The sequence below is a fragment of the Pongo abelii genome, chromosome 7, assembly GCF_028885655.2.
Source record: "Pongo abelii isolate AG06213 chromosome 7, NHGRI_mPonAbe1-v2.0_pri, whole genome shotgun sequence".
Classification (NCBI taxonomy): Eukaryota; Metazoa; Chordata; class Mammalia; order Primates; family Hominidae; genus Pongo; species Pongo abelii.
The window spans coordinates 160779875-160796675 of NC_071992.2; the positions used below are offsets into that span (position 1 = coordinate 160779875).

At 58.1% G+C, this 16801-nt stretch overlaps 1 protein-coding gene across 1 annotated transcript in view; it reads right to left on the reverse strand.

Moving 5' to 3' along the window:
* Positions 1-16775, reverse strand: part of BOP1 (BOP1 ribosomal biogenesis factor) — a 29602-nt gene extending 12827 nt beyond the window's left edge. The window contains exons 1-3 of the mRNA XM_024251186.3: positions 16586-16775; positions 14424-14633; positions 1494-1574 (exon numbers count right to left, since the gene is read on the reverse strand). Of these exons, the coding sequence (XP_024106954.2) occupies positions 1494-1574; positions 14424-14633; positions 16586-16684 (390 nt within the window). The 5' untranslated portion in view covers positions 16685-16775. The remainder of the gene's footprint in view (positions 1-1493; positions 1575-14423; positions 14634-16585) is intronic.
* Between the last annotated feature and the right edge of the window lie 26 nt (positions 16776-16801).

A 16801-nucleotide genomic window follows, 5' to 3' on the forward strand; every position in this document is an offset into this window, starting at 1 on the left:
ACAGGCCTGGCAAAGCACCCCCAAGGGCAGCAGGGTCCCACAGGCCCTGCCGAGGCCCCTCCCCCGGCCTCTGCGCTCCGTTTACAATCATCATCGATTTCTCAAAATACCAAATATAAAAAAGTAGCCGACAGGATGTGGCTGCCGACAGCCAGAGCCCCTGGGAGGGGGAGGGGAGACAGGCAGGGAGTGCGCGGCGTGGCCCCCCCTCTCTGAGTGAGCCCGCTGCTCCGGCCAGGAAACCAATTTATTTTGTTTTGTCTCTGTTCTCTGAATGCGCAGCAGAGACCGGATCGGGCGGGCGGCCAAGGCTCCTGCAGCCACAGCCAAGAGAGCCGAAGGATGGGGGAGGAACCTGGGGGGAGGGGGGCGCGTGTCTCCCCCAGGCCCCCCGGGGACAGCCCCTGACAGGCAGGCAGGAAGAGCTCCTTTGGGAAGGCCCTACACCAAAGCCTTTTCCTTCCCCCGCAGCCCCCAGGGCCCAAAGGGGACTCCGCCTCACACCCAGGTGCTCCACTGGGACCAGTCCTACACTGGGGCCAGGCCACACTGAGGAGGGTACAGGCAGGCACTGCCTCTGGCCTCAGAGCTTCTCAGAGCTTCCAGCCCCTCCCAAATGAGGGCAGCCCCCCGCAGCCAAATCTGCTCCTGGACACAGCCCAGTGCCATCCTCTCCACGCCGGCAGAGCGCAGCCCAGTGCCAGCCTCTCCACGCCGGCAGAGCCCAGCCCGGTGCCAGCCTCTCCATGCCGGCGGAGCCCAGCCCGGTGCCAGCCTCTCCACGCTGGCGGGGCCCAGCCCGGTGCCAGCCTCTCCACGCTGGTGGAGCCCAGCCCAGCAGCACGCATCCCCCTTCGCCTGCAAGCTCCTTATGAGAAACAGCCGACCTCCTGCCCCTCCTGAGATGTGCTCCTGGGACTCAATCAGAGGTCCAGAGGCAATGGCCCCAGCCCACATCAGCCACCACCGGGGGTAGGGGGCGGGGGGACCCCAGGGGAAGGGAAGGGCCACCGCTGCCCAGAACATCAGGCCATTAGGAGGTGGCCCCGGCCCTGTTCTGCCCGCCTGGCCCACAGCCAACCTATGGCCCACCCCACAGCACACACGACAGGGGCACCACCCATGCCCGTGACCCCCACCCAGACCATGCACGCCGCGCCCAGGGAGCCCACGGCCACCCTGCAGACGCCACAGGAGCCCCCGGAGCCTGTCCACACGCCAGGGCCGACACAGGGGCACAGAGCCACACCCAGGCCCTTCCCTTCACAGGCCATGATGACACACATACACTGCAGTCTTGAGTCCCAGGCCCCGCAATTGCTCTTGCAGATGGGGAAGCAGGACGCCCACGCGGGCCTCGGCTCCAACAGTGCAGCCCACCTGCGGCAGGTCCCAGCAACCCCAAGGGCAACCCCGGCCCCAACGCCCAGCACCTGCTAGGCTGTGATGGGAGCCGCCCCACCCTGCCCAGTGGGAAGCAGCCCCAGTCCCACCTCCTCATCAGAGCTGTCCTCCGCATACTCATCCCCAATCCAGGCGCTCGCCATCTCTGTCCTCGGGCAAGGGGTGCCGGCCTGCAGAGAGAGGGAGAAAATGGTGACTTCAGGGGATACAGGGTGCCCTTTGACCTTGGGGGGACCCCAGGAAGCCCACCACCCCCAAATCTCTGAGCAGCTCCAGCCTGGCACAGGCCTCAGCACAAGGCTGAGAACACCCAGCTCTAAGGGGGCCTCTGGGGGCTGTGGCTGGCACCCAGCACCGCAGGCCCTGCCCACGGCCCTGTCCTCTGCTGGACTGCAGCCTCCCCGGGCCTCTGTCCCTGGGCTGACACGGGTGTCACGCTAGACACGGAGGCCACTGGGGCAGTCAGGAGCAAACCCGCCAGCTGAGGACTAAGACCCCCACCCACCGCCAACCACCCCGTACCCCCATTCATGTCAAAGCCACAGGACTCCTCCCAGAGGCTCCACATGGTGCTCCTGCCGAGCCCCGCCTGGGACAGGGGGCAACATGGTCGGGGGGAAGGAGCAGACAGCCGTCGCAGCAGTGTCACTGGGGGCAATGCTCTTGAAGGGGCGGAGGACACACATTGTCCACCCATCCCGGGGGCCACGTCCAGCCCAGTCCAGCCAGCAGAGGGCCCAGAGAGGGCCCCAAACACTCAGAAGGGCTGCAGCCCCCACGGGCTCCCTGGCGCCCAGCATTCTCCTACCCACCACGTCCACAGCCCAGGCTGACCCCATCCCACCGGGTCACAGAGTGGGCGCTACTGAGAATTCACATCCCAACCTGGAAAACAGATTCTGCCCTCAACTGGGGAGGTGAGGATGGCTCCAACCGGATCGGGTTTACTGGCGGAACCAAGGCTGATGGGGAAAACAGGCCCACCTCTCACCCGTGGGGGCAGTAAAGTGCTCGGGCGCAGGAACCCCAGAGCAAGGGCGGGCACGCCCCCACCCCCGCCCCAAGCCCCTCTTCCCTCCGGCCCGGGCTCCTCCCCTGCCTGTTTTTTCCTTCAATATAAAGAGAGATGGGAGACTAAGTTTTTTCCCAGGCCAGGAACAAGGAAGGATTCAGTTTCCACATCTCCCCCTGCCGCTGACAGTGGCCTGGGGCGCTCAGTGACACTGAGCTCTTGCCCCTGCCTGGAGCACACAAGCCCCAACAGCCGCGGCAGATACACGCGACCCCGGCCCTAAGCCCCAGACCCGCACAAAGGCAGTTCCATACCAAGCTGCGGTCAGCTGCCCCCGCCTGGCCTCTGCTGACGGGTATCAGGCTGGGCTTCCGACCCCTCACAGTGGCCAGGGCTGAAGCACGGTACCCTGGAGTCCCAACCTCGCTGCTCACAGGCCACAGTCCCAGGGTCCTGGCAGGTGACAAAAAACTTATCACCCAGCGCTCTGTGCCCCGTAGCCTCTGTGCTGGATGTGGACAGGCCACGGCACAGGCAGGCTCTGGGCAGGGGGCAGAGGCGCCCTTCGGAGGTGCTGGGTTCCCAGGGGCGCAGCATCCCCGTGGGACAGCTGTGGGACACAGAGTCCACCACCAGGGGGCGACAGCGCTCAGCCAGGCCCAGCGCCCTAAGGGCAGGGGCGGTGCAGGCAGGGGCGACGTGGGCAGGGGCGGCCACTGCTGGGAACTGCCTGACCTAGAAGGCCCCTTCAGATTTTGGAGGTAGATGCTGTGGGGCATTGAACGTATTTTTTTAAATTTAAAAATTAGAGGAAAAGGCCACTAAAACCCTAACGACACAGACAACGGAACACGAGCCCACGCCACGCTCCGGACCCCTGGGGACAGGACCCCCTCCCGCCACGCCCATGCCTGGAGTCAGCCCAGATCCTCCAGGGCCTCCAGCACCACCCACAATGTGCGTGGCCTGACTGAGGACCTCCACTGCTGGGGGGACACAAGGGATGCGGGGTCCAGGTGCAGGGGTCGCTGAGGACCTCCACTGCTGGGGGGACACAAGGGTTGCGGGGTCCAGGTGCAGGGGTCGCTGAGGAGGGGTCGGGCCTGATGGAGCCCGAGAGTCATGTGACGGTGAAGTGTGAAAAGCTGAGAGTGGGCGGGCAAGTGCCACTGGGCAGAGGCAGGCGGGTCTGAAGGACCGACGGGTGGGCAGGGAGCCGCTGAGGGGGAGTGCAAGGACAAGGTGTCAGGAGCTTGGCAGTGCCAGCAGGAGGTAGGGCCACTGGGGCCAAGGAAAGGCTGCTGCAGTCCCTGAACCCTGTGTGGCCTCTGCCCAGCCCCAGGGCTAGAATGTCACCACAAGGACCAAAGGGAGAAATCCACAGTGGGCTCAGCCAGCCAGAAACGGTGTCCAAGCGCATGGGCCCCCTATTGTGACCGCACCAGAGCCTCCCCTCCCCAGCATCAGGCCAGCCAGGCCGTGCCCCACTGCCACCAACCAGGCATGAGACACGGGCTCTGCCCTCACCTCCTGGGAGAGGATGGCAACAGAGCTGCAGTGTCCTGGTTCGGTGGGAAGAGAACTCTGCTCCCAGGGCTGCCCACAAGAGGGTTCTGCTGCAGATGTGGACAGCAGGAGGGAAGCAGTCCTAATGTGCCCAGAGACCAGAGCCAGAACATTGCTGTCGGGGTGCCAAGGACACCAAGAGAACCCAGCGCTGCACCACAGACCCCACACCCAGCACCCCAGCACTGCCAAGGCTCCCCAGGGCCCTGCCCACGCTAGCCGCAGGGTGCCCAGCACAGAGACGGGCTGGTATCCAAGAGCTCTGTGCTGATGGCTCATGTGACAGCAACGACTCATCAACAGGTACCTAGGAAACCAACATTTTGTTTTAAAGAAAGTACATCAGCAGGAACTGAAAAGCCCAGAGAAAATACAGCCGAAAAACATCCCTGTTTACTCAGGGAAAAGGAAGGTAACTCAGGAGAGGAGCCCAAGAGTGGCAGGGTCGTTCCCACGCATGGAGGCCAACCCTGCATGAGGCACTGGCCATGTGTGCTGCCACCAGAGGCCCCAAGACCACCACAGGCCATGACCACCACGGGCCACGACCACCATGGGCCTCAAGACCACCACAGGGCCACGACCACCATGGGGCCACGACCACCACGGGGCCACGACCACCATGGGGGCCACGACCACCACAGGCCATGACCACCACGGGTCTCAAGACCATCATGGGTCTCAAGGACAGGCCCCAAGACCACTGCGTGCCACGACCGCCACAGGCCCCAAGACCACCACGGGGCCATGACCACCACGGGCCCCACGACCACCACAGGCCACAACTGCCACAGGTCCCCTATACCACCATGGGCCCTGACCATCACAGGCCAAGACCACCATGGGCCAAGACCACCAGGGCCAAGACCACCACCAGCCATGTGCCCAGCCACCTTAGGACCACCACAGACCAGAGACCACTCCACAGCACTGTGACTCGGTGCCCCACTGCAGACAGCTGTGCAGAGAGGGGCCCAAGGACCCCCATCTGCCAGGCCTGGTTTAGATGAGACCCTGGCAGTGGAATGAGGTTCTGAGGAGCGTTGGGGGAAGAGTATTTGGCAAGCGTAAGGGTGACTGTGACCATTTTAAAACACAGCCACAAACCTTTGATTTTCATCACATCAAGAGACAGAGTCTCTGTCCCCCCACTGCAAATCTGGGTGGGCTTGTGGCTGCTTTACCCACCCAAGGGAGGCAGCCCACACTGATGCCACAGGATTCTGGGCTGAGGCCGTGAAGGCCGTGCGGCTCTGCCTGGCACAGGAGACCGCATCCTTGCAGCCCTGAGCCCTGGGAGAGGGGATGGCTGGACAGGGGTACCCTTCGTGAACGTGACTGTCAGGGGTGGTCTGGACGCACAAGAGGAGGCCCGGCTGTGCTCACCCGAGATCCTCACCCAAGTCCCAGAGCACAGGATGTGAGCTGAGTGTCAATCTTCCTCAAGTGGAATGTACCAGAACCCTCTGGGGCTCCCCGGCCCCTCAGCGTGACACTGTACTCAGGGTGTACTGACCCTACTGCTTTCGGCCTGAACTCTGACCCCTCGAATCCAGAATGCTACAAAATATCTGTTTGATGCTGCAAAGTGCCAGGGCAGGTGGCAGAACAGCTGCCTGACTCCCCCATGGGGGCCAAGAAGCTTGGAGCTGGCAGTCTTCAAAAGAACCCAAAGCAAGGCCACAGGCGGAGGCAAGAGCAGAGTTTACCACCAGCCCTGGCCCCTGGTCCCATCCCCAGCTCTGTGGTCCACACCCAGGCAACTTCGCCCGAGGTGGGCTCCACTAACCAGCTGGTAAGAATCACTGGGCAGCCCCTTTCCAGACTCCACAGAGCTGCAGCTCCAGACCCCTCTCCAACAGACGGCACCAGCGCCCAGACCCCAGAACCACAGCGACAGGAGGCCCGAGCCCAGGGTTCCGACGCTGCAGCAACACGCCCCCGCTACCTGCCATTCCCAGAGCCTTTGCTGAGACGCTGGCGGGATCCCCTGCCCAAGAGTCTGCATTACGCTTCGGCACAGGCCAAACTCTCCTTAGATTATCTGGGAAGGCCGGGCCCGGTGGCTCACGCCTGTCATGCCAGCACTTTGGGAGACCGAGGCAGGTGGATCAGTTGAGGTTAAGAGTTCGAGACCAGCCTGGGCTACATGGAAAACCCTGTCTCTACTAAAAATACAAAAAATTAGCTGGGCGTGGTGGCACTCACCTGTAATCCCAGCGGGAGGCTGAGGCAGGAGAACTGCTTGAATGCGGGAGGTGGAGACTGCAGTGAGCCGAGATCAGGCTATTGCACTCCAGCCTGGGCGACAGACAGACTCTTGTCTCAGAAAAAAAAAAATCTGGAATCATCACTTTAATACCAGGGCTTCAGCCTTCTCTTACTTTAATACCAGGTCTTCGGCCTTCTCTCACTTTAATACCAGGTCTTAGGCCTTCTCTCACTTTGGCACTCACCTGTAATCCCAGCGGGAGGCTGAGGCAGGAGAACTGCTTGAATGCGGGAGGTGGAGACTGCAGTGAGCCGAGATCAGGCTATTGCACTCCAGCCTGGGCGACAGACAGACTCTTGTCTCAGAAAAAAAAAAATCTGGAATCATCACTTTAATACCAGGTCTTCGGCCTTCCCTTACTTTAATACCAGGTCTTAGGCCTTCTCTCACTTTAATACCAGGTCTTTGGCCTTCTCTCACTTTAATACCAGGTCTTCCGCCTTCTCTCACTTTAATACCAGGTCTTCGGCCTTCTCTCACTTTAATACCAGGTCTTCTGCCTTCTCTCACTTTAATACCAGGTCTTCCGCCTTCTCTCACTTTAATACCAGGTCTTCGGCCTTCTCTCACTTTAATACCAGGTCTTCCGCCTTCTCTCACTTTAATACCAGGTCTTCGGCCTTCTCTCACTTTAATACCAGGTCTTCGGCCTTCTCTCACTTTAATACCAGGTCTTCGGCCTTCTCTCACTTTAATACCAGGTCTTCCGCCTTCTCTCACTTTAATACCAGGTCTTCCGCCTTCTCTCACTTTAATACCAGGTCTTCGGCCTTCTCTCACTTTAATACCAAGTCTTCCGCCTTCTCTCACTTTAATACCAGGTCTTAGGCCTTCTCTTACTTTAACACTAGGTCTTAGGCCTTCTCTTACTTGTGCTTTTTTCTTTCAAGACAGAGTCCCACTCACTCTGTCGCCGAGGATGGAGGCGGTGGCATGATCTCAGCTTACTCTAACTTCCGCCTCCCAGGCTCAAGCAATTCACATGAGGTTTCACCATGTCGGCCGGGCTGGTCTGGAACTCCTCAAGTGATCCACCCACCTCGGCCTCCCGAAGTGCTGGGATTACAGGTTTGGCTCACCACACCCAGTCTTTTCTCACATTCTTGACTGTGAGATTGCAGATTAACTTAACTTGCAATCTTAACTTGCAGATTAAATTGATAAAAACAGAAACTTCTGCACAAAAGAATAAAAAGAAAAAATTCACATAAATAAAAAGACAAAGCCAAGCACAGCTGGGAAATAAATGAATCTAAATGAGCACAGAAGGGAAAAAACAGCTCTGAGCGCACGGACCCCACAGATCCACTCGACACCAGCAATAGAGAAGGCCCTGCAACCAGTCCTCACTCTGGCGAGCCCGAGGCCCGCGCTGCCGTGCGCTGCTGGAGAGGGCACAGAGAACGAGGCACAGGCCGGCAGGAGGCAGGTTCCTCCCCGGCTGGTCAGTGGAGTGCTGGGAGCACCCGTGTCAGGGGTGCTGCAGGGCAGGGAGCACACAGCCCAGGGCGCCCCTCCAGTGGGACGGCTCGCAGACACGGTCAACAGCTGGAAGGGCAGGGGCTGGAGAAAGTCCCAGGGAATAGGAACCAGGCCAGGGGACAGAACTCCCAAGTCATCAGGTGGCACAGAACGCAATTAAGAGGCAGGACTGCCAGGCCCGAGGCAGGGAGGCTGGAGATGGGGTGGGCGCTGGGGTGAGGCTGGCCCAGCAAGCTCGTGCCAGAGCAGGTAGACTCAGAAAGAGGGGTTACTGTAGCAGGGACGCGAAGGGTGGGGAAGAGATGCCTGCCCCTAAGCCACACATACACAAAAATAAATCAAACCCACTGGCCCCAAGCAGGCTACTAGCAACAGCTGTGGGCCCTGCCATGGCCAAGACCAGATACTCCAGGGAGGGAAGGGGGAGGTATAGCACCCACCCCATCTTCTTGGGCCCTTTCCCTGTCCTCATCCCTATCCACTGACCACTCCCCAGACACAGAGTACCCTTCTTCACCTTCACTCCTGAGCTCCTCGTGCCAACAGTCAGGGGAGGAGCTGCGAAGGGCACAGCCAGACCCTGCTCCTCGAGTGCACCTCACAAAACGCCAGGACTCCTGACCCCAGAAACACAGACAGCAAATGCTCGTTGTTGAAAGGCACTATGGTGGCCAGGTGTGGTGGCTCACGCCCGTAATCCCAACACTTTGGGAGGCCAAGGCAGGCGGATCACCTGAGGTCAGGAGTTCAAGACCAGCCTGGCCAACATGGTGACACCCCTTCTCTACTAAAAATACAAAAAAAAAAAAAAATTACCTGAGCATGGTGGCTAGCACCTGTAATCCCAGCTACTCAGGAGGCTGAGGCGCGAGAATCGCTTGAACCCAGGAGGCGGAGGTTGCAGGGAGCTGAGATCGTGCCATTGCACTCCAGCCTGGGCGATAAGAGCAAAAAAACTCCGTCTCAAAAAAAAAAAAAAAAGGCTCTATGGTTTGGGCAGTTTGTTATAGTGCCAGATAACAAAACAAACAAACAGAGAAAACAGCAAAGGGCTCCTGGCCCAGGGAGCTCAGACCAAAATGACAAGAACCAGCTAGCTGTCCTGCCCTTGGGCAACAGCCGTGAGGGTTTCCAGCCAGCTAAGTGCACGGATGATCCCGCCACAGGGAAGAGACAGAAGGGCTTCCAAGACTGGGACCACGGGCACGCACCACCACGCCTGGCTCATTTTTTTTATTTTCTGTAAAAATGGGGTCTCACTATATGGCACAGGCTGGTCTTGAACTTCTGGGCTCAAGAGATCCACCTGCCTTGGCCTCCCAAACTGCTGGGATTACAGGTGTGAGCCACTGGGCCCAGCCTGTGACTCATTCTTTACTTTTATTTTTTCAGTTAAGCCCAGCTGTGCGAGCCTCATTCTTAATGAAAGAAAAACATCACTAAACAAGAGGAAAAGATGAAGCAGCAACACCATGAGGGACGCTGGTGGCGGGAAAGCAGCTGAGGGGCGGCTGCAGTAGTGCATGGCATCACCGCCTCGTGGAGGGACGCTCCAAGCACCTTCACAATTAAATGAATTGATGGCTGGGTGCGGCGGCTCACGCCTGTCATCCCAGCACTTTGGGAGGCCAAGGCAGGCGGATCACCCGAGGTCAGGAGTTTGAGACCAGCTCAGCCAACATGGTGAAACCCCGTCTCTCCTAAAAATACAAACATTAGCTGGGCGTGATGACGGGCGCCTGTAATCCCAGCTACTCAGGAGGCTGAGGCAAGAGAATCACTTGAACCCAGGAGGTGGAGGTTGCAGTGAGCCGAGATCGCGCCACCGTACTTCAGCCTCAGCGACAGAGTGAGCCTGTCTCAAAAAACAAAACAAAACAAAACAAAAAAAAATAGCCAGGCATGGTGGTGGGAGCCTGTAGTCCCAGCTACCAGGGAGGCTGAGGTAGAAGGATCCCTTGAACCCAGGAAGTTGAGGTTTTGGTGAGCCAACATCGCACCACTGCCCTCCAGCCTGAGTGACAGAGTGAGACCCTGTCTCAAAAAAAAAAAAGCATTTACCCTTTGACCTAGAAATTCTCTTGGAATTTTTCCCAAGAACGGTGTGCACATGTGAGAAACAGCACATTATTGTCAGGTCAACTGTAAGAGCAAAAGCCTGCAACTGCCCACCCACTGGAGCTGGTGAGGCCGAGCTGCCAGCCACTCTGCGGGCACCAAGCACTCACTGTACAAACCAGAGTCACAGCCTCCTGGACAGAACCATCCTGAGACAGCGCACGGCTGCCCCTTCTCTTAAGAAACCACCATTCAAAAACTCTGTGCGAGTTTGGATGTGTCTAGAACATCCTGGAAAGAGACCTCAACACTGGAAACAGTAGTTGCCTGGATGCAGCAATAGGAGCCAGAAGGGAAGCGTAGGAGACTCGTTCCCTGGCACGCCCCTCAGGAGCACCTGAGCATCCACAGGTGCCCTAGAATGCCACATGCCCCTGTTCAATGAATGCCACGTAATTCTACAGTCCCTAAAAAGAAGGCAGGGTCGTGTGCACATCAATGCTAAAGGCCTGAGGGCAGAAAGCCAGAGGGAAGCCTGTGGCCCGGCCCTGAAGCCAGATGCACGCCCACCCTGGGTCCACCCAGACAGGTCCGGAGCCCTTGGCAGGTCTCCACGGGGGCCGCCAGCAGCTGACCCCCAGCAGTCACCAGGCTCCCTGTTATAAGGGCCTCCCACTGTGGGGCTCTTGGCAGGGCGCCCCTGGCCTGTCTGTGTTGGTTTGGGGCACACACTTGGAATCAGATTTATGGAGGAGGCTCGCTGAAGGTGACCTGTCAGCCACGTCGCTGCCAGGATGGCAGAGATGAACAAGAGCCCCAGCTCCCTCCCATGCCAGTCACACAGCCCCTTCCCCACAGCACCATCAGGGCCGGGTATATCCACCGAGGGCTAGGCGGCCTGGGGAGTGAGGGCCTCGCTCTGCCTGACTTGGTGTGTCCCTGAGGTGTCCGTGACGTGACACACACATGCTGCCTGGAGTCCAGCCCCATCCTGATGTGATGCTGTGGCTGGGGTGTCCTTCAGACGCATGAGGCAGAGGCCGCGGGGGCCACGTCTTGACAACCACTGTGGAGGAAACAGCGATGGGAGGGAGTGGGGGGACAGGCAGAAGCACGTGGCAGAAGAGAAATTAGCAAAAACGTCACCTCATCCTTCAGGGGCTGCCAGGCAGACATTACCTTCACTTACCAAGTAGCCCACCGAGGCCCATGAACTGTCTGCAAGACCACACGAGTGGCCACGGCCAGGACCACAGAATCCCAAGTGCACCCACTGCAGGGCAAGGACACTTAGCAGCAGGAGAAGCTGCTATGTCACTGTGGTGTGAATTCCCAGAACCAAGGGGCACTGATTCTAGAAGCCGCTTAACGGAAGGGTTCTTGGGTTGAAGACCCACAACCACTGGCAGGGGCATTGGGGGCAGAATCCTCCAGATGGCTGTGGCGGGCGAGAGTGGCTGGCAGAGCCCATGGTGGCCTGGCCCTGTGGACCCACGATGCGAGTGGGAGGTGGCGGAGTTACAGGCGTAAGGAACCCTGGACTGCTTTCAGGAAGACAGAGAAACAGGCCTAACCCGAGGCCACTAACTGGGCATGACGGGGCCATCTTGGCGGCACCCTGGGAGGCCTCACGTGGCCACGCTCACGGAAGCCCAGAGAACATGCAGGAAGCAGCACCAGGCTGCCGGCTGAGTTTCCACCTGCAGGGCTGCACGACGGGAAAGGACTCCCACCATTCAAGGGGGGTGCGGAGCGGAGGCAGGAGGGAATGGCCGCTCAGCAGGCCAAGGTGCCTGGGTGGCTTCTGATGAACTGGGGGGGACAAAGGAGGCGTTCCCACTAAGGAGCTGAAAGCACCCCCACCTCATCAATTCATTTTCCTGACCTGGAATAATTTAAATCCAGTCATGAGGATCACACTTTAGAACTGAAAACACCCTGACAGGGCCCAATGTGCCCCTCAGCTAAAGCACAGGACACGCAGGCAGAGGCATGAGCGCCACGGCAGGGCAGGGCCTCAGCCCCCCAGCTAAAGCACAGGACACACAGGCAGAGGCATGAGCACCACTGCAGGGCAGGGCCTCGGCCCCTCAGCTAAAGCACAGGACACGCAGGCAGAGGCATGAGCGCCACGGCAGGGCAGGGCCTCGGCCCCTCAGCTAAAGCACAGGACACACAGGCAGAGGCATGAGCACCACAACAGGGCGGGGCCTCAGGCAGGTCCTTGGGCCAGCCAGCAGCCAGAGGCGTGGGGAACTCTGAGGACCACCCCACCAGCCCGGCTGGCCTTGCCGCCTCAGGCCCTGCTGGATGACGGAGCACACAGACCACAGACAACAGTGCTTTGGAAAACACCCTGCATGGGGCAGCCAGTTACGCGCTCACAGAAACCTGAGCAGGGCAATGGGCAGGGCGAGCACACACTCAGCAGTGCAGAGGACCTGGCGCTCCAGGGGCCAGGAGACAAGCAGCGAGAAGAGAAGACGGCACCTCCCCAGACTCCGCAGGACACCTCTAGTACCTTTCAAGTACTTGGATATGTTATTATGTGAAAAAATTTTTTTGGTTTTTGAGGCAGAGTCTCACTGTCACCCAGGCTGGAGTACAGTGGTGAGATCTCAGCTCACTGCAACCTCTGCCTCCCAGGTTCAAGTGATTCTAATGCCTCAGCCTCCCGAGTAGCTGGGATTACAGGCATGCACCACCACACCCAGCTAATTTTTGTATTTTTAGTAGAGACAGGGTTTCACCATGTTAGCCAGGCCGGCCTTGAACTCCTGACCTCAGGTGATCCATCCACCTTGGCCTCCCAAAGTGCTGAGATTACAGGCGTGAGTCACCGCGCCCAGCTGAAAGAATTTAATAAGAAAATCGTTAACATGTAAATGTGTAAATCCTTAATTTAAAAAGGGACAGAAGACCCAGAAAGATGTACATCAGACCACTAACTGTGCTCACGGGTTAGGTGTGAGGGCCCTGAGTGGGAACTTCCACCCTACTGAATGGTGCTGCTGCAGTATCTAAGTTATTTCCCAGGATACTGTACCTCATAATTGTTATTTGAAACAGGGTCTTGCTTGTCGCCCAGGCTGGAGTGCAGTGGCTCTATCATAGCTCACTGCAACCTGGATTCCTGGGCTCAGGCGATCCTCCCACTTTGTCCTCTCGAGCTGCTAGGATTACAGGTATGAGCCACTGTGCCTGGCCCAGTATTGTGTCATTTTAAAAACTCAAGAAGGGGTAACGTAGTTGTCCATAATCTTACAAACCACTGCCAACACAGCACATCATTTTTTCTCTGTGTATGTTAGTGTTATAATTAAAGCCTGAATTAAGTGTGATTTTAAAGCTTTTCTTCCCAGCGAACAAGCCAACCCAACACAGCACAGAATGAACAAGCCATGGCTCCTTGGCTTCTATCACGGGAACCTCTGCCAAGGCCGTAACTTCCAGAACACCGAAACTACCGGGAAAGTAAATCCTTACAAACGATTTCCAGAATGTTCAGAGTAACAAATGCTGGGCTGGGCGCAGTGGCTCACACCTGTAATCCCAGCACTTTGGGAGGCCAAGGCAGGCAGATCACCTGAGGTCAAGAGTTCAAGACCAGCCTGGCCAACATGGTGAAACCCCATCTCTACTAAACATACAAAAAAAAATTAGCTGAGCCTGGTGGTGGGCACCTGTAATTCCAGCTACTCAGGAGGCTGAGACAGGAGAATTGTTTGAACCCAAGAGGTGGAAGATGCAGCGAGCCAAGATCGCCCCACTGCACTCCAGCCTGGGCAACAGAGTGAGACTCTATCTTAGAAAAAAAAAAAAAAAATAGGCCGGGCATGGTGGCTCACCTGAGGTCAGGAGATTCAGACCAGCCTGGCCAACATGGCAAAACCCTGTCTCTACTAAAAATACAAAAATTAGCCGGGCGTGGTGGCATGTGCCTGTAATCCCAGCTACTAGAGAGGCTGAGGCAGAAGAATTGCTTGAACCCAGGGGATGGAGGTTGCAGTGAGCCAAGATTACATCACTGCACTCCAGCCTGGGTGACAGAGTGAGACTCTGTCTCAAAAAAAAAATAAAATAAAATAACAAGTGGTGTGTTTTAGTTAAATTATGCTTTTCTCCTGTTGTTCTCAATAAGAGTAGGGTGCATCCTCCCCCACCATCGCTGCAACAGGTACAATGTCAAACCCTCTACCCATGGGCTGCTCAGGCCCCTGAAGCCCTGTGGGGTCAGGCCCAGCTGGGTTCCGTTGGGGCCCCCATGCCGCCTGCTTGAGCCCTGCCACGCTGCTCAGCTCCCTCCTCAGCTGGATCCTGCCACTGGATCCCAGGCAGTAAAATCCCCACCTCGAGGAAACCCAGCCTATTGCCAGGAGGGTTGCCCGAGCATCATCTGAGGCGGAAGGGCCTAGGCATGTGGATTTTCAGAGTTCCTGGGAATGGCACACAACTGGGGATGGAAACCAGCGTCTTAGAGCCCAAGTGTGCCCCAGGTGCAGCGAAGGAGGGACGCCGGCCTTGGGGTTCTGAGGGACAGTGGAGAAGGCAGTGCGGTGGCAGCCTCAGAAAGCCCAAGGCCACCTGCACATGGGGGAGAGCCCTCGAGGGGGCTCCTTGCTCACCCACCTGCACCTGTTCCTCAGTGGTCTTTTCCATCCCACTTTGGCCCTCGTCATCAAGGGCCCCGTCCTTTCCCTCCTCGTCGCCTTCATCATCATCCTCACTGCTGTCACTGCCGGAATCTTCCAGGCCTGAGAACACACTCTCCTCGCTGTCGGAGACGCCAGAATCGCTGCCGGTGCTGTGGCTGAGAGGAGAGGTGCAGAGGAGAGGAGGCTGCAAGGAAACACTGGGTTGGTGACAACTGCTCCTCCAGGCATGGGGCGCTGAACACTGCAGGGAGAGCTCGCCCCTCCAGGCACCCACCAGCAGCTCCATGCGGCCTCCAGGACCACACCCCTCCAGTCACAAACTTCCACCAAAAGCATCCACCCAACCTGAGCCTTCCTCATCTTCTACCTCCACTGACAAGACAGCCTCTTGCCTTTGGCATCGACATTTTAATTCCTAGCACCTCACAGGGAACGGGCTTTACAAGGACAACCTCCTCCTCTTGGAGCTCAGCTCTCATCACAAAACTAACACTGCTCTCTACCACCTACTGCCACTCCAGAGGCCCTGTGGGTTCAGGCTGGGCTGGACTCCACTGGGTCCCTCACACAGCCTGCCTGAGCCCTCTCCAACCTCACCCTGGCATCCAAGGCCCCAGAGCCATGACGTCACTAGAAAAGGGGCTGGGGGCTGGAAGAGAACCGGGTCCCCAAAGGGCTTTTACCACCTGAAGCAGACGCCTCCTCATTTAACCAGATTGGGACCAAAGACTGATCAGTAAATTGAAAGGATTGGCTGACAAGTCACAGGAATGATACAGACTCTAATCGCAACCACGCACCAACCCACCCACTCCTCTCTCTGAGCAGGACCACAGCTGCCTCTGAGCAGAGCCCTGCTGGCTGCGTGACACCGGCACACACAGTGCTTGGGTCCTTCACTGGCCTTAAAAAGTGGAACAACAACTTAGACTCTTAGGAAGCAGTTGAAGGCCAGGCACAGTGGCTCACGTCTGTAATCCCAACACTTTGGGAGGCCGAGGCGGGTGGATCACCTGAGGTCAGGAGTTCAAGACCAGCCTGGCCAACATGGTGAAACCATCTCTACTAAAAATACAAAAATTAGCTGGTGGTGGCGGGCACCTGTAATCCCAGCTACTCAGGAAGCTGAGTTACCCGGGAGGCGGAAGCTGCAGTGAGCCAAGATTGCGCCACTGCACTCTAGCCTGGGCAACAGAGCAAGGCTCTGTCTCAAAAAAAAAAAAAAAGAAAAGAAAAGGAAAAGAAAAGAAAAAGGAAGCAGTTGAATGCAGAATTCTACATTTTACTGCTTTCCTTAAGTGCAAGCCTCACTTAAGGTACGACCTGCACGTATTAGCTATTGCATACCGAGTGTTCACACAATGCCTCTCTCACACACAGTCATGATGTGTCTTGGTGTTCAGTCGGCTACACAATCACAATAACTAGTGGAAATGGCATCCGTGGCCTGCGCGTAAACAACTGGCTCCTGAGGACCGTTCAGCCCAAGGGTGGAAGTAGCAGAACCTGGTGCCTAGAGTGGCCTGGGGGCCATGCAGCCCATGGGAACCAGGATGAGTTGAGTTCGCTTCACAAAGCAATGGGGCAGTTTCAACAACCCAGCGCGGCCGCGACCGAGGGGGCTGTGAGGGGCTGGCTGTCCATCCCCTCCACCACCCAATTTGATGATCCCCACAATCAAGACGGGGCTGAGCTAGCAGAGAGCAAAAGTGAGTTCTGATACAGCAAATGCAGCAGACACCGGGTTCTATTCAGGTTTTCTTATTCTCATGTCTATCCCATGAGCATAAAAACGCAATTAACTAGCGTATACGTAGGTTAAGCACTTACTGGGAGCGCAAGCCGAGCCCTTTTATTGGCAGGATGCACAAATGGAACAGCTGGAGAGGCTGCTGCAAGGGGCGCCCCGTCCCCACTCCCTGCTCCCCCGTTTCTTTGCTTCCCGGACGCCGTCCTTCATCCCGCAGTCCGCTCTGCCTAAGACCCCCCGATAGAGGAGCTGCGTCCACGCCCAAGGCCGGTTCACTGGGCACGGGCGCCCAGGTGACAGCAGCCGGGCCCACCCGCCCCAGCGCGGCCACGTGCCCGCCGGGCCCTCTAGGGACGCGCCCCGCCGCCCCGCATCGCCACAGTCACCTCCGGCTCGGGCTCAGGCTCCATCTCGGGCTCAGATCGCCGCTTCTCCTGCCGCACTCTCGGCGCCGCCGTGCGCCCCGCGCCCCGCGAACCCGCCATGCCCCGCCGCGCGCCGGCCGCCACCCGCACAGCCGCTTCCGACAGCCACCGAGCCGCGTGCGCAGGAGGACGCGCCCCGCCCAGCCCGGCCCCGATTGGCGGGCGGAGGGCGGTGGG